The following is a 24,438-nucleotide window of genomic DNA, read 5'->3' as shown; positions in this document are numbered from 1 at the left end:
AGAACTAAACATGTGGAAGTGCACTACCACTTTATCAGAGAAAAGGTTCTACAAGAAGAGATTGAGATGAGACAGGTCAAGACGAATGATCAAGTTGCGGACTTGTTCACAAAAAGTTTAAGTACAGGCAAGCTCGAAAATTTTCGCTGTCTGCTCAGCACAGTGCAAAGAATGAGAGCTGACATTGAGAGGGAGTGTTGAGAATCAATGTCAATTGTAGGTGAAGTAAGTGTGTGAGGTTGGTGAAGTAAGTGTGTGAGGTTGGTGAAGTAAGTGGAGGTTGTAGGTGAAGTAGGTGGATGTTGTAGGTGAAGTAGGTGGATGTTGTAGGTGAAGTAAGTGTGTGGTGTAGCTTTCATTTGGTTTGCTATAAATACCCAAGTCCTCAAGCATTGTAAATCATCCAAGGAAAAACAAAGCCTAGAGCTAAATAAGAAAAGCTTTGCTAATTAGTTTGTTTTGTGAGCTTTCTTTAAGAGTGTGCTCTATTTTCTTTTTCTTGGGATCATTAGAGTTATCTTGGATACTCTTCTTATTCAACACATTGCTTATCAAAAATCAATAATTTTCTGAGAAACACAAAGCAATCACTGAATTCCTCAAATGTAAAAATACTGCTCCAAAGAAAACTAATGAATAAAAATTAGTAATCATCCCAACCGCAATCATACATCCAAATTATATAACATATAGAGCACTAGTTGTTTCCGTTCAAAAAAAGAGCAAAACTACCTAATCTAAATCTAAGGGATAATCAAACCTAAAAGAGAGATAGAACAAGAGAGATTTTCTGACCCTATCTATGATAAAATCATTCTTTAAGAGGATTGAGCACTTGACCAATAAACATAACCGTTTCAGTCCTCTCCTCTCTAATAAAAAAGAGGAATGGGTGATCAGCCACGAAGTTTATCTTTTTAATCGGTACAATCGGTCTAGCCGATGCACCTGAACAACCGACAAAAGTAGAAACAGCTGCAGCTTTTGTGCCTTCTTCTTCAACTTCGATGAAAGATATATGAAATATCTTTCCCTTAATTATATCTGACTCCACCATCTCTGTCAAACCATCAGTGAATGGCAACACCAGTCCTAAATCCTGGAGAATATCGGAAGCTTTAAAGCCAGAGGTAATCTTAAACCTGGGGATTTTGAAGGCACCAACTGGGACTTGTCTTGCTGGGCGATGACGATCTAAGAAACCAGGCTCGGAACAAACTCTTTCAACCAAAGCTGGCAGCCCATTTCTTGCATGTGGAAGTAAAAAGTACATAGAAAACTGCCTCTCCTTGTCTTCGCCTTGTTTGTAAGGGAGCTTTGCAACTTTGAAGCCGTCAAAGGCTTCTACAAACTGGGCCTCGTAGCTTCTCATGAACTGTGCCTTAACATAATGACCGTTGAGAAGGCGGAAAAAATCCTCTCTTGTATTTGATGCATTGAACTTGTTGGTCCAAAGGCCTTTGAAGTATAAGGCATTTGAAAATATAAGAATGGTTTTCTTGTCAACTAATCCAGGAGGAAGAGCCTCAGTGATAAGACCTTTCGTTGCCTTTTCTGCCCATAAATTCACTTCAAGTCTCACTTTTTCAGGGTTTTGGAAACTAACATGATTTATATCTGCCTTGTAAGAAGCGTCCACAACCTCTTTGAAAGAAGGTTTGATGGAGAGAGACTCCTTAACCCAAAGGCCATTGGCAAATGATAGGCAGGGACCGCCTCTAGGGGATCCATCTGCGAAGACCAGAGGAACAAGATGGGTTGCGAGGGAGTTGAGTTCGTCGACGGACTTAGACTTAAGGAAAGAGAGCAACTGCCCCTTTGTGGGACCCTTTGACCCGGCCGTTAACAGCCACATGACGATCTGAATGGACAGCGGCGAATACACCATGTTTTTGTCTTTGCCTTCAGTGGTGAGTAGATGCTTAGTAATTTTTAGAGACACATCGGTTAGGTTGCTGATGGATTCTTTGGTCGACTGAGAAAGAAACAAACAAAAAGTTACAAGGAATTCAAACACAAGAATAATTAACTTAACATTGAGAAACCCTAAATCCCATATGGATAAACAACTGATAGACCATAAATATAGGTGAAAAGGGCATGCAATTTTTTGAACCAAGAGTTCAAATCGAAACGTAAATAGTAAGGGGCATAGTATTCAAAATTTCAAAAATTAGAATTCAAAATCAAAAGGAAAATTGAAAGCTAGGGTTAGGGTTTTGTACTGGAGAACAACCAATAACAAAAGGGAAAGTTACTTTAATATCGCGATTGGGGAGAGAGAAGGGGATCTTGCGACAGGGGAGAGAGAAGGGGAGAGAAACATGATCAATCTCGGTCATCAAATCAAAGTCAGGGAAGGGTGTCGGCTCTTCAAACAACGGCATATAACTCTCAAATTCAAATTCGAAGGCGCTAGGAGAATGAGGCTGCTGGAAGTTAAACAACGGCGTCTGCTGCTGAAACGTCGACGGAGTTACGAATGCCGGGGTCCAAGGAGTGACGAAGGAGGGGTTCCAAGACGGCTGCCCGAAGGCAGCTGGGTTCCAAGACGGCGTCCCCAAATTTGGGGTCGACGAAGGCGGCCTCAAGGCTGGGTTCCAAGACGGCGGTCCGAAGCCTGGGTTCCAAGACGGCGGCCCCAAGGCTGGGTTCCAAGACGACGGCCCGAAGCCTGGGTTCCAAGATGGCGGACCGAAGGCTAGGGTCGACGACGGCTGCCTGAAGGCTGAGTTCCCAGACGGCGTTCCCATGGCTGGGGTTGACGGCGGCGTTCCCAAGGCTGGGGTTGAAGACGGCGGCCCGAAGGCTGCGGTCGACGAAGGCGTCACGTATGGGGACGACGAAGATTGATCTCCGAACATTGTCTCGCTTTTGAATGTAGAGAGGGAGAGTGGTGTAAGTCAGCTGTTGGACGTTTTGGGGTTTTGAATTTTGGATTAAATTTCTGTACAATGGTTGCAATATGTAGAGAGGGTTTAACCTAAACCTTTTTGCGGAAGGAATGTTCCAAATTATTATAAAGTATAATTGGGTGTTTTTTTTTTTTTTTTTTTTTTTGAAAAAACGATATTATTTATAGTTTTATATTAAGGGAAGAGATGAGTTTAGTCTCATAATGGGCTAACAATAATATAGTCGTATTTGGCGAAAATCAAATCTAGATCTTTCACTTACAAGTTAAGAAGAATATCACTAATAATTGAGTGTTGTAGCCTATTTATTTTACTAAAGGCCCGCGGTAGAGATAAAAAGAAGGATTGAGAAATTTAAGTGGAGGATAATTTTTATTATTTATGTTTTCATTTATAATAATTATAGCGTATTTACTTGTCTTGCAAGTAAGACAAACTTCAAAGTATAATCCTAAATACAATATGTTGGTGATTCATACAATCACATATATATTATAATTAATATCACAATATTAGGAGCTTTTTCTTTTGGAATTTTTTTTTTCTTTTTCTTGTGATCAATTTAATTTGTTTTTCATGGGATCCTTTTTATAAAATGAATATCAAAATATATATCATGCATACTACAATATTTTCCAAATAATCTCAATTTAATATATAAATTTAAACGATTCACCATTTTTCTGCAGTCGTTGATTAACAGTCACGAAAGAATAGTGTCCAAGGAGGTATTGATTGATTACCATTATAATAAACGATATGCAATAAACGTAGATTAAGTAGCATTCCGAGACAAAGACTCTACTCTAATAAGGCTTGATCATTTGAAGAGATTTTTCAGTGTGTCGGGAAATGATCCACAAAATGTATAATAAAACAATGGTTGGAATTTCATGTTTTTGTTAATCAATTAGGTTGGTTTGGGGTTATTTATCTAGAGAATACTTTTGTTCGTAAGCAGTTATATTCTTATTATTGTGTTTCATACGAAAGATACTTAGAAGTGTTTCCTAACACCATCTTCAATATAGGGGCAAAAAACTTAAACTTTAGCCTTTATTTTTAACTATTCATCTATACGTATGGGTCAATTAGTTTTTTTTTTCTTCAATGATAGGAGACCCACTAATTAGAGTCCCGAACTTTTTAAATTGTTTAACTTTTGTTTGTCTCTAATTTTTTGCCAAATCTTTTTTGTGCTTCCCGTGGTGTCACGACATTTTCAATGTCACCCTCATCATGAAAAAGTAGTTAACTAAATTCTCGTAGTGAACCTCGTTAGCAATTGTGATCCAAATCTATACTTTTGTAGTCTCTTGTTAAATAAGCTCACATGAATCTCACATGGAGAGACGAAGTTGGTCTTTTTCAAATCAAATCAAGAAACCAAAAACATATGTCGTTGTATATTCAAAACTAGATGGCACATACATGCAGGGAAATGTTTGAGCTTTGGATAAGACATTCAGAACTAATATCTCCAGGCCCAACACCAAAACTAAAAGCCACACAAGTGATTCAAAATTTGAAGGCTGTTTTAATTACATATGTACCAAAGAGCAAGGGATTGGTGGAGTAAACCATGCAACCACTAGGAGAAAAAAAAAGCCCATGCAACCACTAGGTACTTTAACAGGAAGGTGGGGGAAGGGGAATGGGGAATGGGGAAGGGGGAGGAGGGAGGGAGGGAGGGAAGCCTGTATCTCTTGCCAAAACAAATACCACCAAGGGGTTGTGACACCGAACGCATCAGTTTCACTCTCGTGTTCGCTAAGGATGCAGCCACGGGAGCTGCTAGATTTGTTGCCATGGGATGTCAAAGTTTCGCCGGATCCATCGCCAGCCACGCTCTCATCCTTGTCGTTCAAGTTTCAAGCCTTTTTTTCGTCAAGTCAATTCCAATTTCAGTTTAACCCTAGTATCTGACAACTTATGTTTTCTGGTTTCTTTGTTTGGTTTGAAAGAGGAATTTAGCCTCTCCACATAGACTCACGTGGGTTTATTTAACATAAAATTAATGAAAGTTGAAGTTTGGACCTCAATTGCTAACATGGCTCATCATGAGGGTTTAGTTAACAATGTTTCACCATAAGAGTGACTTTGAAAGTGTCATGATACTATAAGGACGATAAAAAAATTTAGCATAGTTTTGTTGGATAACAATAATTGAGTTAGTCCTTCTCCATAATCTTCCTTTTTTTAGAAAAATACTGGCAGCATTTGCACTAACTTTTACATTTGAACATTTTCACCTTTTCAAATGACATAAGTCATATTTTACACAAAAAAGCAAGGCCTTTAATGACTTTGAAATTATATTTTGTACTTTTCATCATTCATTCTTAACCAAGTTGCACAGGGAATTTGGGTTAGCTATCCCACATCAGTGGGCTAAAGAAAAAAAAAAGTGTTTAAATATGATTACCTCACTCTAACTAATGCCAAAATATTTTGTGATAAAATCTCACACCTGATGGATTGAACAAGTGGTAATTGACAAGTTGATAACAGTATTAATGGGGCCCTCCGAGCCCATCTATCTAAAATTCCAACAATTTGGTAATCGTCCCTTACTACTCAAAATTCTCTTTGTTACTATCTCTATAAATTAGACGTTAAAGGCCCTTTGACGAATACCCTCTCCCTTTTATCGGGTGTTTGTGCTAATGGTGTGTCTTGTTTGTCAGTGGAGTTTCTTCAATTCAACCTTGTATAAATTTTTTGATTAACCACCGCCACGATTAATCAAAAATTGTTTATTAAATCAGTAAGGCTGTTAGGCGGCATTAGGTGGCTAAGCAGCTGATGGGGTGGTCTGGAAAAAAAAATATTGTGCGAGACTCACGACTCACTAAGAAGGAAATTTGCATTGCGTCGTCTTGCTGTCTCGCTAAGCCTGGCCGTCTTCCTCTCGGTGTGCTAGAAAAGGAGTCGATGATGGAAGATGTACGAGAGAAAGAGTTGCAGAAATAAAGTTATAGAGTTATAGATCTGCAGTTGCAGAGATCGGTGACGGCGACGTTGGTTTAGCCTTTAGGCTAGCTTTGGGCATGGCTTTTTTTTTTTTTTTTTTGAACATGTGACAATTCTCGATCAAAACTAAGAAATACAAGGCCCAACCTTACATTTTGTGAGAATAAAAGGCGCAACAAATATTATGGGCTTAAAAAACGATACAAAACTAACAAAAAGAGTCCACAATTTTATACATACAAACATATTTTATAATTATAATAAATTTAATTAAAATAACAAAAAATGCCTAGGCCCGTGCTAAACTTCTCTATGCTGCCCAACTACTACCTAATGCTTTTTAGAACCTTGGTGCATAAGTATGTAAACAAATGGGATGCATTTTTCCTTACCACCCTTAAGTGGTATTAATGCTCACCACCCTACTCATTACCATTTGATGAATTTAAGTTTTGAAATTCGTGTCTATCCAATACACAATAAGTGAGCAAAAATATTCTCCAACAAATGTGTCTAAATAATATTACTCACATTATTTTAAGGCCTAGAAAAACTCACCCATTTCATAGGATTCAACAATTTTTACTTTTCAACGTTGAAATTGAAAATGATCTTGCTACCAAATTAGAGAATAATAAGAAGTAATGCTATGTGGTGTGACTTGAAATTTTTGAACACTATGGTCTTGTTTGATAGGGGAAATTAACTTAGATATGATTATTCACCACATTGAAGGGCATTTTAAAGAAAGAAATGGATGAGAACTTCCATATTTTGTCCAAGTTGAAGGATACTCATGAAGAAAAATATCCCTACCAGTCCCCACGAAAATGGTAGGATCAAAAAGAAAAACTTGACTTTGTGAGTAATTTTCAGTTTGTACAAAATAGAGAAGTTGTCATCCATTTCTCCCTTCAAAACGCCTTAATATAGTGAATAGTCATATCTAAACTAATCATCTCTATCAAACAAAACCGGTTGAATTGTTCACTGTAGTGTTAACATTTAGTACCTTGTTAAAAGATTCCACGTCAAAAGCCAAATTTCCCCATTTCATTTGCTTTACAAATTACTTTTGACATGATAGCTATGAATTCTATTGTCTATCCCCCTAACTTCCCACCAAAATTTGGCAAGGTTGGTATGCAAGCTTCTTTCATAAATGTTTGGTCTAGACTCTCTAGTTAATAGGGCAGTTTGATCCATATGCATACACACTTTCCTAATAGACTTAAGAGTTAAGACGGTGCACATGTACGAATTAGGCCTAATTTGCTCAGAACAGTGCGTCCATCTCTTTATATTTAGTTTAGTTTAAAGCATCTCATGCTTTAAAGAAGAATAAATACACTTAGCATCAGAAACTCGTTTGCACAATTGAAAAAAAAATACATATACCATATGAGATTGGATCAAACACGTGTTGGACTCCTAATTGAATAATGATATTATTTTCTAGATTAATCCATCATCATCCCCATTCATTGGCTTGTCAAAAACCAATAATTTCTTTTATACTTCCCTAGAGATTCTTTCTTTCGCTCCATACACCGACCCATTTTCGGGTCGCACCCACCGGGTCCCCACCCGCTCACAGGGGCAAAATCGGCAGAGTGACCAAACAGGTCGTTGAAGCTTTATCTCTATGCCTAGATTTCCAACATAAGGGCACTTCCAGCGTGCACGTGTCCTAGATTTCCAACATAAGGGCACTAGATTTCCAACATAAGGGCACTTCCAGCGTGCTCGTGTCCTAGATTTCCAACATAGGTGCATTTCCAGCGTGCTCTTTTGTCCTGTGCACAGGCTTTATTTGCAATTCAATCCTCTTTCAAACTAGCTTCAGCTCATTTGGGTAATTGGGCTAAGGAAGAGTTCGTGGGAGAGGGCAGGCGGGAATCCAAGGTCCGAGTGCCTGAGAGGGAGTGATGCAAGGCGCATGGGGGTGCGTCTTGGGCATGTTTTCAGATGATGGGGTCCACGTGTTAGCCCCACTCAATCCCTTTGAATTTGGACTGTTTGATTTCCAGATTAACGGTACAGTTTTTTCGCCTTTAAAAGTTTTTTAGAAAAAGAAAAAAAAAACAGAAATGTTTGGGTGGGCCATGTGCCTCATTCTAGACTGTTGGATTTCAAATTTTTTGTAATCCGACAGTCCAGATTAATTAAGTTAATACATTTTTTAAAACTAATTAAAAATCCAAAAAATTTTAAAATTTTAAAATTTTATTTTATTTTATAAATACTTTACCATTTTCTCCGACCTTACACTACATTTCAATATTTTTAATGATTCTAAATAGATAAGGACATGTTGCGTGACAGAATTGGTTAAAAATCTTATCAAAATCTATTCATAAAAATTATACTTTTGGATAACGACACGTGACATGACGAGATCGGTTAAAAATTTTATTCAAAATTTAAATTTAAATCATTTTTTATTATTTTATAAAATAAAAAATACTAATATTTTATTGCCTGAGCAAGTCTAACAATAGCAAATAACCCGTGGACCAGGGACCTTTTCAATCCAATTGCCTCCCTTCCTTGCTCTAGCCCATATAGGCAATTGGGCTAAGGGGGGGCCGTGTGAGAAGGGAGGCGTAAATTGAAGGCCTGAGCGCTTGAGGGCGTGCTGATGCAAGGATGACGTTAGGATGACGTCAGCCATGTTATAAAAAAAATTTGCATTAGGCACGTGCATAACACGTGCGCTTGGGGGCGTGTCATTGACAGTTTTTCAATCAATGGGGCCTGCAGTTTGATTTCTGAAATGTTACCATTTCTAGGGTACATGGCACCTTCTCGGTCGTTGGATTTCAACGGATATTTTTTTTGGACCCTTGGATTTCCAGTAGTAAAAAAAATTTCAAATCTCCCCCAACAACTAGTGACATGGCACAATATCAGCCGTTGGATTTCAGATCAACGATCCATGTTATTCACCTTTAAAATTTAAAAAAAAAAGAAAAAAAAAGGAAAAAAATAGATATGTTACCGTTGTGCCATGTGGCACAATCTGGAGCGTTGGATTTCAATTTTTTTTTAATCCAACGGCATAAATTAATTTAGTTAATAAAAATGTAAAAAATTAATAAAAAAATCCTTAAAAAAAATTAAAAAAATTAAAAAAAATGATTTTACTTTTCTATAAATACCTTATCCTTTTCTTTTACCTTACATCACAATTTCATATTTTTTCAAATACTTTCAACCACATTTCAATCTTTCTCTCAAAGTTTCTATGTACTTTTGTTTCCAACAAAATGACTAATGATGCATATACGAATTAGACGTGTATTGAAGATGTTACGTTGTGTTCTAACTGGGTTGAAGTTACTCATGATCCAATTACGGGTAATGAGATGTAGTTGTGAGAAATGTGGAGCCAAGATTTCCAGATGAATGGGGTAGGGTATTAGTACATCTGATACATAATTTAAATGTGGGAATTTGTTTCTGCAATATTCATACCCTTTTTCTTGAGAAAATTGGTGGGAAAAGAACGAAATAATCGCTCTCCTTGTTGGAGTACTCAGCCAATTGTTTACTCATTGGAGAAACGCCTTGGCAAAATCTAGTACTAATCTTCAAAGTGGGGAAAATTTCGCGGATCAGGTAGCAATATATTATATATTTGTTTGCACTATACCCAAATTTACATTAGCTACTTTGATTATAATTATTTATTCTCCCGCATTGTGTAGACACTTCAAGCACAAGTTTGGTATAATGCTAAAAACAAAAACAAATCATTCATCTGGTTGGAATATTGTCGAAGATTGTCTTAAATTCAGAGTTGTGTCTGTTGGTCCATAAGTTGTCATAAACATCACCCATCTACACTCTACGCCTGATCATGACTCACATGTTCATGAAAGCGACACAGAACGAGTGCCGGAAGTGGCCCCTGAACAAGGGGTTGAGGTCGACCTGTTATCCAATTAGGCCTCAAGGTAAGAAGGCTTCAAAGAGAAAAGGGAGTGCTTCTAAGAATGATTATGCAAAATATATGGAAGAACTTGCTCACCAAGGTGAATTGACTTTGGCGCGGGGAATGGCTAAATTTGAGGCTGATAAGGTTAGAGATGAAGCAAAAGTTGTAGCTACTAAGAGATTATTTCAAGATAATGAGAGAGAAAGAGAGCTACTTAGGCAAGAAAGGGAAGAGCTTAAAGAGGAAAGAAGGGCTCAACAAGATCGTGACATTATGAAGGAGCCTGTAAAGGTGATGTCTCCGAATTCTAAATATTTTTGAAATTCGGAGAAAGCGGACGTGGTGCGAATGAGGCGTGCAAGAGAATCGAAATCAAGTGAAGATGGTCCTAGCACCACAAATTGGTTAGGTGATGATTTTCCATTCAGGAACTAGGGAATTTGTTTTTAATCGAAGTCCATAATTTTCCAATCATTTTGGGTTGTAATTTCTTATTTATTGAATAGAGTACTTTATGTAATTTCCAATTTATTGAATTTAGTATTTTATTTAAACTAAGAGTATATTTATTTAATTTAGTACTTTATCGAAATCTATCACCAAAAATTGTTTTTTTTCGGATAATGACACATGACGTAACGAGAACGATTAAAAATCTTATCTGAAATTACAAATAAAATTATTTTGTATTATTTTATAAAATAAAAAATAATAATATTTTATTGCATATTGTCACGGGTATCAGTTAGAGGTGGAGATGCAAAAAGTAATTACTATTCACTGGAGGGGATTCAGTACGCAGTTGCCCTGGGGGCCTTCCTACATTATAAGTTCTCTTAGGATGGAGATGCAAAAAATAATTATTATTCATTAAAGGTAGTCACTGAAAGAATTCAATTGCCAATTACCATGGAGAGCCCTTACACGCTAAAATTGCGCTAAGAGTAACACACACCCAATGAGTCCCACACGACCGGGCCCCACAACGCAAATCTGAACGCAGTCACAAGTACCCATGGACCATGACCCAACTGGTACTTCCCGGATCGAGGGCATTTTCGTCAATCCGATACAGTAGGTGGTTACTCTGCCGACTGACAATTGATTCTTGTCTTCCTCGCCACTACTACTGTTAGCTGTCTGCTGATGCTCTCCATCGTTTTCTCTATTAAGCTTCACAGAGAGAGGAGAGAGAGAGAGCGATTTAGAGTTCTTGAGAGAGAAAATGAGGGAGCCAGCGAGCGACGTGACGTCGGCGCCACCGCCGCCTCAGGGGTTACTGGAGAGGCTCAAGGATTACGGCCAAGAAGACGCCTTTGCCCTCTGGGACGAGCTCTCCCCCGACGAACGCCAGCTTCTCGTCAATGAAATCGAGGTCATTTTTTTGCTCTGGATCTTTCTCTCTCTCTGGTTTTAATTTTCTCGGCAACCAAACAGTTAAGATTCTTAAAACAGAGCTCGGCATTGATGGAATTCGGGACCAGTAACGATAATTCAGCTGAATTTTCATAAATGTGTTTCATTTGAATGCCAATCTGGTACAGTTGATTTGATTGCATGGTAAATTTTGCTTGTGAATCGGTTGATTGATGCAACTTCCTTTACATTTTTGTTCAGAGTTTGGATCTTTCGAGAATCGATCGGATCATACGGTGTTCGCTTCGATCTCACGGTCAGTATCCCCCCACGCACACAAAGGTCGTATAATTAGAGTATGATTAATAGTCCTGAAGGATTTTGATGGTTTGGCAGGGCTGCCGACGGCGGCGATTGAGCCGGTGCCGGAGAGTAATGTGTCGTCGGTGGAGGAGCGAACGCTCGAAGACAGAGAGAGGTGGTGGAAGATGGGATTGAAAGCCATCTACGAGGGAAAGTTGGGTGTCCTACTTTTGTCCGGTGGACAGGTGAGGTCCAGTTTATTTTCAATCATGTTTTGTAACTTTTATTACATATGTTTGCTTAATGTGGCATTGCTTGGCACTCATTGCTTTTGCTTAATGTTAAACTTTATACTGATTACTGCATCAAAAGAGAATTATTAGTTTAATGGTGCTTGTTTTTTTAAGTGGGGTGTTACATTTGGAACCTCTCTCTCCCCTTAAAATTATGACTTTCGGTTTGGAGTCGCTTTTCGGGGTTTTGTGTATGTAAAGATAACTTGATTACAGATAGGGTTTGTCCACTTAATGCTTAAAGCAAACTTTTTTAGTCCATAATGCACTTAATCATCCCCTCCTTCTCTCTCTCTAACTATTATTTGGCTATGATGTCGTTTTATGGAATTATAGGTAGTCTTACGAATAATGTCCCTCTCTCTTGTTGGTAGGATGTTATTTTCTAAATGTCCATGTGGGACAATAGTTGAGAGCACTTAGTGATGGAAAAAGTATTGGAATATGGTTTTCCCCGTGAGTACTCATTGTTTACAGCAAAGTTGCTTTATAGGATTCCAAAATCTTTATTCTTTCTTTGTATTCTTTTTCTGGTTTTTGTTTTAAGAAGGGTGGGGATGTATGGGGCAAAGTGAAAATGTTTTACAGTGTAGTTCATTCTCTGGTCACATTGGGAAGTGAAATACCGACATGTTCGGGTTCCATATCTGGGTGAATGCTTTTAAAGAATTTGAGGCTCATGTCAGGGGCCCAGCATTCTCAGCTTCCTGACTCACTTAATCTCATTTTAAGTGTTGTGTGCACAAGTCATAGTAACAGTAAACTACTCGAGCCTAGTAATTCTCTGGATAATAAACATTGTGGTAAAGGAAGCTATTAGAAATTTTCATTGTGACTAAAATGATTCTGCCCATTTGACCATGTTTGCTGATTGAGGCTATGAAGTATGTGGTTGAGGCAACTTAGTCACGAATAAATCCGCTAAACTGTTTCCAGTTGGGCTGCTTCTGCACATTTTCTTCATAACTTATTGAGTTGTTTCAACCCTGCCCCATCAGTTTTTCAAGTATGTGTTTGGTAATTTTGCAGGGAACCCGGCTTGGAAGTTCAGACCCGAAAGGATGCTTCAGTGAGTAGTAGTCTTATCTTTCTTTTCATTCTTTACCTTATTTTAGAGAATTTTCTGTATCATACCTTTATGTTAACTTTTAGCTGAAATGTTTATCACCTGTGTAATAACTTTTGTACATATTTTAGACATTGGACTTCCATCTGGAAAGTCACTCTTTCAACTCCAAGCTGAGCGGATTTTGTGCGTCCAAAGACTAGCTGCTCAAGCTATAAATGAGGGTATGATTTATTTCTCTGTTTTTTCCTTTCCTCTCTCTCCAGTCCATAGGCTTGGTTACCAAACAATGTAGCTTCCTACCATAAATGAACCCCTAAGTCTTGGTGAAGGTGAAATTTTTTTTGTATGACAAGGCTAATAGCAGCTAAGCTGGCACTTTTATGGTTCATTGCAAGAGGTTCTTTATGGTCTTAAGTAATTTGGTTTTCATACTAATTACTATATTATTCAGGTTCTGCTGCTCCACTGCAAATACACTGGTATATCCTGACCAGTCCATTTACTGATGAATCCACACGGAAATTTTTTGAAAGTCATAAATACTTTGGTCTCGAATCTGACCAGGTAAGAATTTTTCAGGTTCATTTTTCTTATATTTTGTTGATAATCTGGGATGCTTTTGCTTACTATGAAGGAAAACGTGTTTTTGCTTACTTTCCTTATGTTCAAACTTCCTTGATGCAGGTCACCTTCTTTCAGCAAGGTACCATACCTTGTGTTTCAAAGGATGGCAGATTTATCATGGAAACTCCATACAGAGTTAGACTTCTTTTTGAACTGTCGTTTGTTCGGAAACCTCATTTTGTTTTACCTCCTTTTTTTAAGGCTTTTTAGAATCACTTACTTACCTTAGGTATGCTTGGAATAGACCAATAGGAAAAAAATTTCATAATAGATTGTGATATACTGCCCATTTGACAGGCACTGTTTGCCCATTCCATAAAAGATTGTGATATACTGCCACCCTCAAAAAAAAAAAAAAAAGGCCTATGATTAACACCAGTTTATTCTTCTAAGTCAGGTAGCTAAGGCTCCGGATGGGAATGGAGGAGTATATTCAGGTATTTTCCCATAAGATTTGGTTCAACATGTCAACTACTACTGCTGAGCTTAATTTCCTCAGTTTTCCTTAACTGCTGATAAGACATTCCTTAATGAATTGGACCCATATATTTTATCAGCTATAAAATCATCAAGATTATTAGAAGATATGGCTACAAGAGGAATTAAATATGTGGATTGCTATGGAGTTGACAATGCACTGGTGAGATTTCTTCCTTTCCGAATGGTGTCTGTAGTCTGCAAGGAGGAGAAAAAAGAGGGGGAGCAATTGAAATTCCTTCTCTTCCATTATTTGGTTGGTCAAGGAAGAAAATACTCATCTTTTTCTCCTCTCAGTCCCACCTAAAGTGTCCACTGAAATAGATGATGCATGGTAGGGAGTTGGATAAAGGAACCAAACCTACTGAGATGTGATTTCAAATTTTTTTGGTTCTACATTAAACAAACAAAGAGGGAGAATAAAAATTCTTCGTCTCTTTTCCACCAAAAGCTAAATCAACTGGAGTGTAAAATTGTTCTTTAAAAAAAAAGAGTTGGAAGTTTTTCTTATTTTAGAGGTATAATGATTAGGTTATTGAAAGCAGGTTCGTGTAGCTGATCCAACGTTCTTGGGATATTTCATTGATAAAGGTGTTTCAGCTGCTGCAAAAGTTGTTCGTAAGGTAAGTGATAAGAATTTATCTCTCTCTCTCTCTCTCTCTCTCTCTCTCTCTCTCTCTCTGTGACACATACACACATATTTACTTTTGCTCCTTCATCTTTTTGGAAGAATATACTTTTTCTGCATAACTATTTTACTGATATATCAGTTTTACACATGAGTTCTGAAAGTTTGTATCATTCCATACATATTGAATTTTAGAACTATTATCATTTTGAGTTATTTGGGGTTTTTCGTTACAGGCATACCCACAAGAAAAGGTTGGTGTGTTTGTACGTCGAGGAAAAGGGGGACCTCTAACTGTGGTTGAATACAGTGAGATGGACTCATCTCTGGCATCTGCAATCAATCAAGAAACTGGACGTCTTCGTTTTTGTTGGAGTAATGTAATGCTTATTGTTACCTCTGATCTACTATTTCTTTCTTTTGAAATAAATACTGTCTATGCTTTCTTTAGTGGATTGAGGTCCAATTGCCTGAAGAAGAGAATTCATGTCCCTTTAGCTTATAGTTTCAATCATGAGTTATGACAGCTTCTTGCCACTTTGCATGTTTCAGGTGTGTTTGCACATGTTTACCCTGGATTTTCTAAACCAAGTGGCTAATGGCCTTGAGAAGGATAGCATGTCAGTCTCTCTCGATCTCTCTAATTGCCTTGCGTTTGGAATTTCTCATAGATAGTTTTGGCTATTCTAACAATAATATTGTAAACACGTGAACGCAGTTACCATCTTGCTGAGAAGAAAATTCCTTCGATCCATGGACAGTCAATGGGATTCAAACTAGAGCAATTCATATTTGATGCGTTTCCCTACGCTCCCTCAACTGTGCTTTTTGAGGTAATTTCATTACCCCCTGCTTGTACTCTTATCCCAACTATTTCCTTTCTTTATGTTGCGGTGCTAAGGATTGCATTTGTTTGCCAAATATTCAGGTATTGCGTGAAGAAGAGTTTGCACCAGTAAAACATGCAAACGGGTCGAATTTTGACACTCCAGATAGTGCTAGGCTTCTTGTTCTCCGACTTCACACTCGTTGGGTAGTTGCCGCTGGCGGATTCTTAACACATTCAGTGCCTCTATATGCAACTGGTAGTTCATGCACTTTGCTTTGATTTGCATTCTAGTATGTGCATAAACGTAGGGGAAGGAAACAAAAAAAAATAAGGGAAAGTTGCATTGACACAATTGCTGTTGAATGCAGGTGTAGAGGTTTCACCTCTTTGTTCATACGGTGGAGAAAACCTCGAAGCTATTTGCCGCGGAAGAACCTTCCATGCCCCTTGCGAGATAACATTCTAATCAGTTGAAAGAATCGGTATTTTTCCCTTGATTTGTGCGGCTGTATTTTACTGAAAAACTAGAGTGTGAGTTAGGTCCTATATATTTGACTGTTTGTGATAATATTAGTGGGTGATTTGCAGTGTATAAAGTGAAGGTCTTTGGGATACATATATTTTGGTCATGCTTCAATCCCATCAATACGTGTTTTGCAAAAACCAAATTCTAACTCTAAAAAGTGATCGTGGGATGGTGAGTTGAGTCGAGCACGACGCATGCTTAATTTGACATTGCATGAGGATAATGAATCATTTACCCACTTGACTTATTCTTCACACAACCAATTATTTTAATGTTCTGCTTAATTATACTAACAGACTCGGCAATGGTAGACTTATTCTTCACACAACCAATCATTTATACTATCAGACTCGGCAATGGTAGACTTATTCTTCACACAACCAATCATTTTAATATTCTGCTTAGTTATAATATTAGGCTCGGCAATGGCAAACTTATTCTTCACACAACCAATCATTTTAATGTTCTGCTTAGTTATAATACCAGGTTAGGCAATGGCAGAGTTTATAAAAATTCGGTGCCAATCAACTTTATTGTCCTACTCAGTTACAAGAAGTCCACGCTACAATATTCGGCAATTACAAAATCCGGTTTTAAGTCCTTACAAGCATTTGTATCATCCTATGAATTTCCAATGTGGGATATCTAGCATAACAAATGTTATTCGAAACTTCAAAGATAGTCGGCCAATGTTCACTCTAACGCGCAACGACTGTAACTAAGAATGTAATACACCCATGGAATGGAAGAAACCCGCAGGTTGCAATGCTTTTTTTTTTCTCCAGCTACTCCGACAAGCTTATCGTCCGGTTAAACCATCTCCGTCCAGCCACTGAATCATTCGAAAATGATGGGCAAGAAAAGGATGAGAATTATGAAGCATCGTACGGTCACTCCCATGTTCTAAAAATCGAAAATGGTTTTTTTTTCTTTGTCAAATAATAGATTTGTTAGATTAGAATCATTAAATGTTAGATTAGCCACTGACGAAATTTGAACTCACACCGTCGTACAATAGCTCAACTTCTTTTCACGGTAAAGGACTTCTTGCAATCGAAAACATATTCGAAGCAAAAACATGAAAAGAGAATTAAATGTGGATCATGGATCGTGTCATAGAAACGATTTAAAACCAAAGGAAAAACTAACGAAGAAGTCCAAAAAAAACTTTAGTTTTAATAAAAAATGATAAATAAATATGTAGTAAATAGTATCAAAAAAAGATAAAATGTAATTTTTTAAAATGAACCGTACTAGAAATTTCGTTAAATCTCTCTTTAACCGATCGAGGAAAAATGAGACTGAAAAGGGGGCAATTGTCTACTCTTGGGTCGGTCTTACGTGCCTGTTTAAACCCGGGATTTTTATTTTCCTTTAAAAAACATATACAAAAACCCTTGTTTCTCGCTCAGTCTCTCTAGGGTTCTACCTCAAACTTACACGAGCTCAGAACTCGTAAGGTACTCTCTCTCTCCTCTCTCTCTGTGATGATTGATTTTGGACTTGTGAATCAGAAATGGTTTCATGTGATTGCCTAATTGAGTTTCCATCAGGCTCCGGAAATGGGCGCTTCTTTGTTTGTTAGTTTCATAAATTTACCTTCTGTTTGGTTGCTCAGAAAATGGGATCAGAAAATTTCAATCAAAAGTTGGAAACTTTAATGATTTCTTGCTTCCTGTCTGTTCTTCTTTTGATTGTTGAAGACAAAAGTCTGAATCTTGTGGTTAGAACATACCCGAAATATACAAAACCAATCTCGGAATCCAAATGATGGAATTCGGGAATTCGATTCCGCCCCTACCCTCAGAAACCAATCATTTCCCCTCCCCTTTTTAGTTATTTGTTGATTTTTAATGGGAAGATGTTGAAGACAAAAATTTTGGATAGCATTACCTCCCAATGATAGAAATTTACAACGAGTTGGCGGGGATAATTTTTTTCAAGGGGAAATGATGTGCCAGTAGAAGAAGCGTAGTTCTGTTTGTTTCTGAGAGTGTATTGATTCAAGCCTGTTTTGTTGGCTTTAACGTTCGATTCTTTAGCATTAGAAACTCTATTAACCTTAGCAAATGCATCTGACAGGTTTTGTGTGAATTCCGGATCCAGATAAGCGATTGCGAGAAGTGAATGGGTTCGTCATAGGTTGATTTCCATTTGTTAGAGAACCGAGTCTTGTGCAAACCTTGAAAAGATGAGTTTGATCTTGAGATTACGGAATCATTTGCCTAATGGGATTTGCGGAAGACCCTTTATTTCTTCCCTTGGAGCACTGAATCCTGGTAGCTTAAATGGGTTTTGTCGAAACTTTGGTCAACCTGCAAGGCAAGAAGAGGAAGAGGAGGAAGAGGTGGAGATTGACCAAAGGAGACTCCCTGCTGATTATGATCCAGCAACATTTGATCCCACAGAGCATCGTAGTCCTCCAACTGATCGGGTTTTTAGGCTCGTAGATGAAATATCATCACTCACACTGGTTGAAGTTGCTGAGCTGGGTTCCATTTTGATGAGAAAAAAGGGAATGACGGAACCACCAGTTGTAGGAGTCATGAAGCCGGGAGCTGCTGGAATAGGATTGGCGACTAAGGGACCGTTGGCAGCTAAGGAGGAGAAGAAACCAGAAAAGACTGTATTCGAATTGAAATTGGAGTCATTTGAGGCTGCTTCAAAAATAAAACTGATCAAGGAGGTAAGGAGCTTCACCGACTTGGGACTCAAGGAAGCAAAGGATTTAGTGGAGAAGGCGCCATCGGTGCTAAAGACAGGAGTGTCAAAGGAAGAAGGAGAGCAACTAATAGAGAAGCTGAAAGCTCTTGGCGCAAAAGTTTCTCTTGAATGAAATAAAAAAGACGATCAAGATGTTGTCCTCTTTGCGAGATTAGTCAATGTGTTCTACTCCACTTCGCGAGATTAGTCAATCTTCTCGATATTAAATTTCCACAAGTTTGATAACAGGAAATTATTTCCGCGGTTCACTTTTATCCCACGCACTCCTCTCAATCCTCCTTTGATTTGTACAAGTCAACGGTGGATAAAAGGGGAGGAGTGCATGGGAAGGAAAAGTGCGGAAATCACTTCTCCAAACCCCCAGATTGTGCGAATGCTTAGGGATGGAAAATATGAACATGGCTAATTAGTTGAACTTGGAAATTGGATTAATTAAAAAAATTGTACATTTGTATATGACACAGGAGGCAATCACCTATACAGAATAGCTGTAAGCTAAAAAGAGAAGACTCGGATAATATTAGTTCTTGGACTTGAGGGATTTCCACATCTCTACTGGGACAAACACCAACGGTATTTCCGTCTTCCTGATCATGGTCGGATCTCTCCCTGTTCTCCGACAAAATCTACAACGTTAGATTCCTTCAATTTTGGATTTCGCAGTTGCTGCAGAGTGTTGCTTCATTCCCATATTCTTCACCTGTGAAATAATAGATTTGCTACATTATAATCTTATGATTCTGGAAAACAGAAATCAAAGAAAAGTCTGTACTAGGAACCGAGGTTGGTATCGATAAAACTATGACGGAATACTGGCCAACGAAGGTTGGTTTTGAAACGTTTGGGAGCAGGTAGTCAATCCCTTATAACTCACCTTTGGTAGACAGGTACTAACACTTCGCTACTGATGAGATGGGTGTTTAGAATGCAAATGTTTTGATGACAAGCCATGTTGTTGATTGGTTCCCACAGTAGACTGGTCCTGGAAGAAGAATGAAAACCGATGTCAAGAATCTCACGCCAAGAAAAAATCCAGACAGCCTAGGTTAGTATTTGCATACCACATCTTGCAAACCATCCTGAATGTCAAAATAACTCGGAATAGATTGTGGTCTGAAATGCAACTGCGCCTACACACAACGGGGTATCATTACTATACCAAGAAATGCAAACAGAAATGGTACTAACAGTAACAAATGACATCACCCCTCAAACGAATGGACTCTCCTTTCATTTATGATTAAACGAAAAAAAAAAATCCGTGAGCTTATGAAAAAACAAAAGAATTCTGTACCACCGCATGCAGTCTTTGCTCAGTCATGTAGTGAGAATCATGGATGGGCACGATTGAGTTTATTAGACCCTGTGGCAGAAACGAAGGATTTAGTGAAGAAGTTGTACTGTACTTTTTTATAAATAATTAGAAATTTATATGAAAATATCCATAAAATTACGTTCTTAAACAAATAGGAAATGTGCACTACCAGCCTTGGCATAAGCTGATTGCTATGATATTCTTCACGGCTGGAGGGTATCGTGTTTAGCTGCCCCTACAAGAAGATCCAAGGGACACAGCTCAAATCAATTTTAAGCATGGGATAAATTGTTGTACAGACGTCGTCTTTTTCCTTGAACAGAATCGCAGCACTGTAATTTCGTGATGAGAATAATATCTTACCATTCCTAGAACAATTTGTTGACTGCCATAATAACCATCGAAGTTTGGAGCTCTTGAGGTGAGTTCTGCCTAAGAATAAACATGCCACTCTAAATTTTAGGAAATAATAAACAGCAATGTGAATAAGAAGTGTTTTGCTAAACATTATGATTGCTGCTAACTATATTGTACCATCTGTTGCATGCTCTCTTGCGATTTATAAAACAATCACGGGCCGGAATTCGTAATTTCAAGTGCCCCGGCAACAAGTTTGGAACCCACATAAAGAAATTCCTTTTATGCTATAAAATGGGTAAGGCTTAAACAATAACATAGCATGACTAACCACTTGTTGCCAGCTTTCTTGCATCCCAATGGTTATGGCCTCTGGCTCCGAATGCACCTAAAAGAATTCAAAAGACATACCAAACCAAATGAGCATTTAAATTTTCCAAAAGAAAACACAACCAGGAATATAAGAATAATAATCACCACAAGTTCAACTAACCTGTCCTTTCTTGGATACACCATTTTTTTTATTTGTCTCGATATTGTTGTTGCCTTGGTTCTCTCCTTCGGAGCCTTGAGGACCATGAGTCTTTGGCGAGATTGGCTCTGTTACATTCTGGATTGAGTTATTTATACTCTCACAACTTCTCAGAGCTTCTTCCAATGCATTAAACGCAATACTGTAACTTTCTTGGGATAAAGAACCTTCATCACTCAATTTAAAGCCTCGTCGGCATAGATCATTGTAACGTTGAACTCTAGTCTCAGCTGCATCAGACCCTTCTCTCATCGTTTGCCTATTCTTTGCATCTTTCGTCCAACGTTTTAATATATACTGAGATGGAATACTGTGTACACCAGACATTTGCAGTACAATCAACACATGTCTACAAAGAAAACCTTTGAATTCAAACGAACGGCATAAACAGGATACATCCAATGTCATTTCGTTCCACTCCACAATGAAATCTTGACTCTCTACAAAATCTTGAACTCTGAAAGTTTTGATTACTCCGTCTTCAGTTTCTTTCTTTGGATGACAAGCAACTACTCCCAAAACCTCAACTTGGAATTTCTTAAATACCGCATGAGTATACATAGTTGCCATTTGTTTACCATATGGTGATGGAGATCTCAATGCTGGTTGCTTATGCCATGTTTCCAAATCAGCTTTTACTTCCCCTTCATACCTCTCTCGAAGGATTGTTTTGTATTGTTCTAAAAATTCTTTCAACGGAGTTTTCCTCTGCATGAATTTGTCGAAGAAACAATTTATACCTTCTAACCGCTGGGTTGTAGACATACCCGCCAGAAAAGTGTCTCTCATGTATGTTGGTATCCATTGTCCACGATCCTCATACAATGATTGGAACCATGCGTCATCCCTTAAATTGAATCTATCAACCATTTTCCACCATCTTTTTTCAAACTGTTCATTTGTCCAAGACTTAAAAACGCATTTGTTAAACTTAACCATAAATTTTTCATGTTGCCTAATCACATAACCAAGCTTATCAGGAATCTTGCCGAATATGTGCCACAAACAAAAACAATGACGAGAATCAGGAAGGACCTCTGTAATCACTTCTTTCAGGACTTTATCTCGGCTACTAAGTATTACTCTTGGAGCACGTCCACCCATTGCTTTTAGCCATGCCCGTATCAGCCAGACATAGGATGATTTACTCTCATCAGCTAGTAAAGCACATCCAAGCAAAATGAACTGAAAGTGGTGGTTCACCCCAATAAAGGGAACAAACGGCAATTTGTATTCATTCTTGATATATGCGGTATCAAGAAATACTACATCGCTAAAATTCCAATAATCAAGTCTACCTTTGGCATCAACCCAGAAAACATTCTTCAAACGCTGCTCCTCATTCAGATCAACTGCATAAAAGAAGTTAGGATTCTCATCTTGCATATACAGAAAGTAGTCAAGCATAACTTGAGCATCTCCTTCCTCTAAAGATAAATGCTTCCTGCTCAGTGATTGATTTGTCCCACCACCTTTTTGATTATCTAACTTCTTGAAGCCACCGGACTGTTTGGCCATATCAACATACATCTTCTTTGTTCTTCTCCGGATAGCAAGTAAGCGATCAACATCATATCTACCAAGATCTAAATCCCTATGCCCCCGAAAATAATAGGCTTCATCAGGGAAAATTTCATGATTATGCTCTTTTATGAAACTACGAATAATCCATCTACCATCTTGCCTCTTAACATGCATGGAGGCTTTACAATCTGTTTTCTCCCAAGATCGGTTAGAGCGACCTCGTTTTCTCTTAACAGAGTCACAGATACTAGATTCTCTGGGGTTTGAAACGTACTCTGGTGCTTCAGCTGTATTAGATTCTCGTTTGCTCCCATGTCTAGTGCATGCAAATTTTGCATCAATAAACTTTCCGGATACTCTTGATCGACGACTGGCCTTTATTACAGCAGCGAACCCCACAGACTTGGCATATTCTCTATAGAACGAAAATGCATCTTCCTTTGATTCAAACTCCATTCCATCATGAGGTTCTAAATCTTTTGTAGAATTCAAATTGATTTCGTCTCTGGCAACCACCTTGTTTTCATTTTGTCCTGTATCCTCCTCATCATTTGCAGGACCATTAGTTGCTTTCACAATGGCATGGTCTCTAATACCTTCCTTACGGCATTCTCCCGAAGGCCGTTCAAGATCTATCCCCATTGGAAGAATCTAAATTTTCTTAAAGCAACCTGTTCAGATATGCGCACGGCAGCAAAAAGCGTTATATTTAGTACAACCGGAAACTAGATGCAGTACCAAAAGTGACAGGATCATCACAAGTCAAAAACTTTAACAACATTTCACTGCAGTACCACAGGAGAATGAAAATTATAGATACATACACAAACTGAAATACCAAGATACACACACAAAAATGAAAATTATAGAGATAAGAATTAATTAATTACTACTTATCTACTTCACATTACAAATAACACTTAATGCAGAAGATTTCACCCACAAAAACAAAAATTAAAGAATCTAAATTTCAGCATAGAACATCATAATTCAGCATAATGCCAAATACCCAATTGAAGAACACAAAAACCAAACAAGTGGCAGTCAAAAAATGAAAACTTTCACACAAAAAACCTACATGTGAGAAGTAAGAGAGCATAATAATACACTGATCATAACTTAGAACAGAAATTCCACATTAATTAACGAAAATGAACCCAGAAAGAGTAACTAAGTGTTCACAACAGCTAAAAAAGGAAGATAAAATAAAATTCAAAATAATTAGAAGCAGATTAGGAAAATGAAGCTGCAAGCAATCACTGAAGTGCAGAGCTAATAAGTAATAAATTAAAAATCACAAAAATAACAAAAATAGATAAACAAAATTGAACTTTGGGTTGATAGTAATAAGGAAAGGAGAATTGGAATTACCCGAACTGAATCGGCCAGGGTCCGGAGAGTAGAAGAGATCAATCGGTGGCCGCGAGTAGGAAAAGTTTCGGGCTATGAAGGTTAGGGCTTTGGAGTTGCGAGTTGCGACTCCCGTACTCGCATTCCATTTTGTCATACTCGCCCTTCTTCCCTTTCACGTGGGACCCGCCTAAAATTTCCAAAAATGATTTTGACCGTCGCCCTTTTTTTTCCCTTCTTCTTTTGACTACAACAATATATTTTGATCGTCTCGTTTGCGAAAAAAATAGTAACTTGTTCTAAATATTCCTAATTTAAGTATAATTGTGTAAATTTTAAATTAGATTTAATTTTAGTTATCATTTTTTATTGTATCTTGTATTCCTTGAGGATGAAGGAATATATTCTTTCCCTTTACTACAATAAATAAAGGCACAATGTAAGAAGGATAACAACACACACATTTCCCTACAATTCCACAAACACTTCTCTCTCTCTCTCTCTCTCTTCTCCTTGCCGTCGGCCCTCTCTCTCATTGTCAGATAAAATAGACCATAACACGTTATCAGCACGCTCCTACCGCTGCGCCTAGGAATCTAATGTTGAAGAATTTTTCTGCATCAAACCAGTTCATCCATATCATCACACAATTAGGTTCTTTCAAAACAACAGTTTTTATCTCGATATTTTTGCAGCCCTGATA

The 24,438-nt window shown here is 37.9% G+C and overlaps 4 protein-coding genes across 5 annotated transcripts; 2 read left to right on the top strand and 2 right to left on the bottom strand.

Moving 5' to 3' along the window:
• Positions 1 to 811: 811 nt before the first annotated feature.
• On the bottom strand, positions 812 to 2,864 carry LOC137724664 (serpin-ZX-like). The gene is made up of 2 exons (XM_068463403.1): positions 2,259 to 2,864; positions 812 to 1,975 (listed from the first exon to the last, which is right to left on the bottom strand). Exons 1-2 carry the CDS (start codon positions 2,862 to 2,864, stop codon positions 812 to 814), a joined length of 1,770 nt encoding a protein of 589 aa, XP_068319504.1.
• An 8,053-nt stretch (positions 2,865 to 10,917) lies between these two features.
• LOC137725897 (UDP-N-acetylglucosamine diphosphorylase 1-like) lies at positions 10,918 to 16,021 on the top strand. The gene is made up of 15 exons (XM_068464734.1): positions 10,918 to 11,203; positions 11,446 to 11,500; positions 11,581 to 11,732; positions 12,810 to 12,849; positions 12,978 to 13,070; positions 13,301 to 13,413; positions 13,534 to 13,608; positions 13,871 to 13,910; positions 14,031 to 14,113; positions 14,496 to 14,573; positions 14,815 to 14,958; positions 15,131 to 15,198; positions 15,297 to 15,411; positions 15,507 to 15,663; positions 15,776 to 16,021. The coding sequence occupies exons 1-15, from the start codon at positions 11,054 to 11,056 to the stop codon at positions 15,871 to 15,873; spliced, it is 1,461 nt and encodes a 486-aa protein (XP_068320835.1). The 5' UTR covers positions 10,918 to 11,053; the 3' UTR covers positions 15,874 to 16,021.
• Positions 16,022 to 17,304: 1,283 nt separating this feature from the next.
• Positions 17,305 to 18,905, top strand: LOC137726333 (uncharacterized). The gene is made up of 2 exons (XM_068465248.1): positions 17,305 to 17,393; positions 18,016 to 18,905. Exon 2 carries the CDS (start codon positions 18,125 to 18,127, stop codon positions 18,767 to 18,769), a length of 645 nt encoding a protein of 214 aa, XP_068321349.1. The 5' UTR covers positions 17,305 to 17,393; positions 18,016 to 18,124; the 3' UTR covers positions 18,770 to 18,905.
• A 158-nt stretch (positions 18,906 to 19,063) lies between these two features.
• Positions 19,064 to 23,907, bottom strand: LOC137726332 (protein FAR-RED IMPAIRED RESPONSE 1-like). 2 transcript variants are annotated; one of them, XM_068465247.1, is made up of 9 exons: positions 23,757 to 23,907; positions 20,823 to 23,056; positions 20,661 to 20,717; positions 20,336 to 20,404; positions 20,142 to 20,207; positions 19,952 to 20,020; positions 19,719 to 19,787; positions 19,532 to 19,639; positions 19,064 to 19,266 (listed from the first exon to the last, which is right to left on the bottom strand). In XM_068465247.1, the coding sequence occupies exons 2-8, from the start codon at positions 23,025 to 23,027 to the stop codon at positions 19,559 to 19,561; spliced, it is 2,616 nt and encodes an 871-aa protein (XP_068321348.1). In that variant the 5' UTR covers positions 23,028 to 23,056; positions 23,757 to 23,907; the 3' UTR covers positions 19,064 to 19,266; positions 19,532 to 19,558. The 2 variants fall into 2 exon arrangements, with proteins under 2 accessions (XP_068321348.1, XP_068321347.1); XM_068465246.1 differs by having other exon boundaries at positions 19,064 to 19,357; positions 23,757 to 23,906.
• Between the last annotated feature and the right edge of the window lie 531 nt (positions 23,908 to 24,438).

This window comes from Pyrus communis, chromosome 2 (genome assembly GCF_963583255.1).
Source record: "Pyrus communis chromosome 2, drPyrComm1.1, whole genome shotgun sequence".
In the NCBI taxonomy this organism is placed as follows: domain Eukaryota; kingdom Viridiplantae; phylum Streptophyta; class Magnoliopsida; order Rosales; family Rosaceae; genus Pyrus; species Pyrus communis.
Note: the sequence above shows the minus strand (reverse complement) of the source record. Positions and strands in the feature narration are given on the sequence as shown.

Coding starts and splice junctions, on each gene's coding strand:
- LOC137724664 (XM_068463403.1), bottom strand. CDS start 2,864: ATGTTCGGAGATCAATCTTCGTCGTCCCCATACGTGACGCCTTCGTCG. Junction 1,976..2,258: donor TCCCCAATCGCGATATTAAA/GTAACTTTCCCT, acceptor TTTCTTTCTCAG/TCGACCAAAGAATCCATCAG.
- LOC137725897 (XM_068464734.1), top strand. CDS start 11,054: ATGAGGGAGCCAGCGAGCGACGTGACGTCGGCGCCACCGCCGCCTCAG. Junction 11,733..12,809: donor TACTTTTGTCCGGTGGACAG/GTGAGGTCCAGT, acceptor GTAATTTTGCAG/GGAACCCGGCTTGGAAGTTC. Junction 15,412..15,506: donor CCTCAACTGTGCTTTTTGAG/GTAATTTCATTA, acceptor CCAAATATTCAG/GTATTGCGTGAAGAAGAGTT.
- LOC137726333 (XM_068465248.1), top strand. CDS start 18,125: ATGAGTTTGATCTTGAGATTACGGAATCATTTGCCTAATGGGATTTGC.
- LOC137726332 (XM_068465247.1), bottom strand. CDS start 23,027: ATGGGGATAGATCTTGAACGGCCTTCGGGAGAATGCCGTAAGGAAGGT. Junction 20,718..20,822: donor GTGTATCCAAGAAAGGACAG/GTTAGTTGAACT, acceptor GAATTCTTTTAG/GTGCATTCGGAGCCAGAGGC. Junction 20,405..20,660: donor AAGAAAGCTGGCAACAAGTG/GTTAGTCATGCT, acceptor GTTTATTCTTAG/GCAGAACTCACCTCAAGAGC.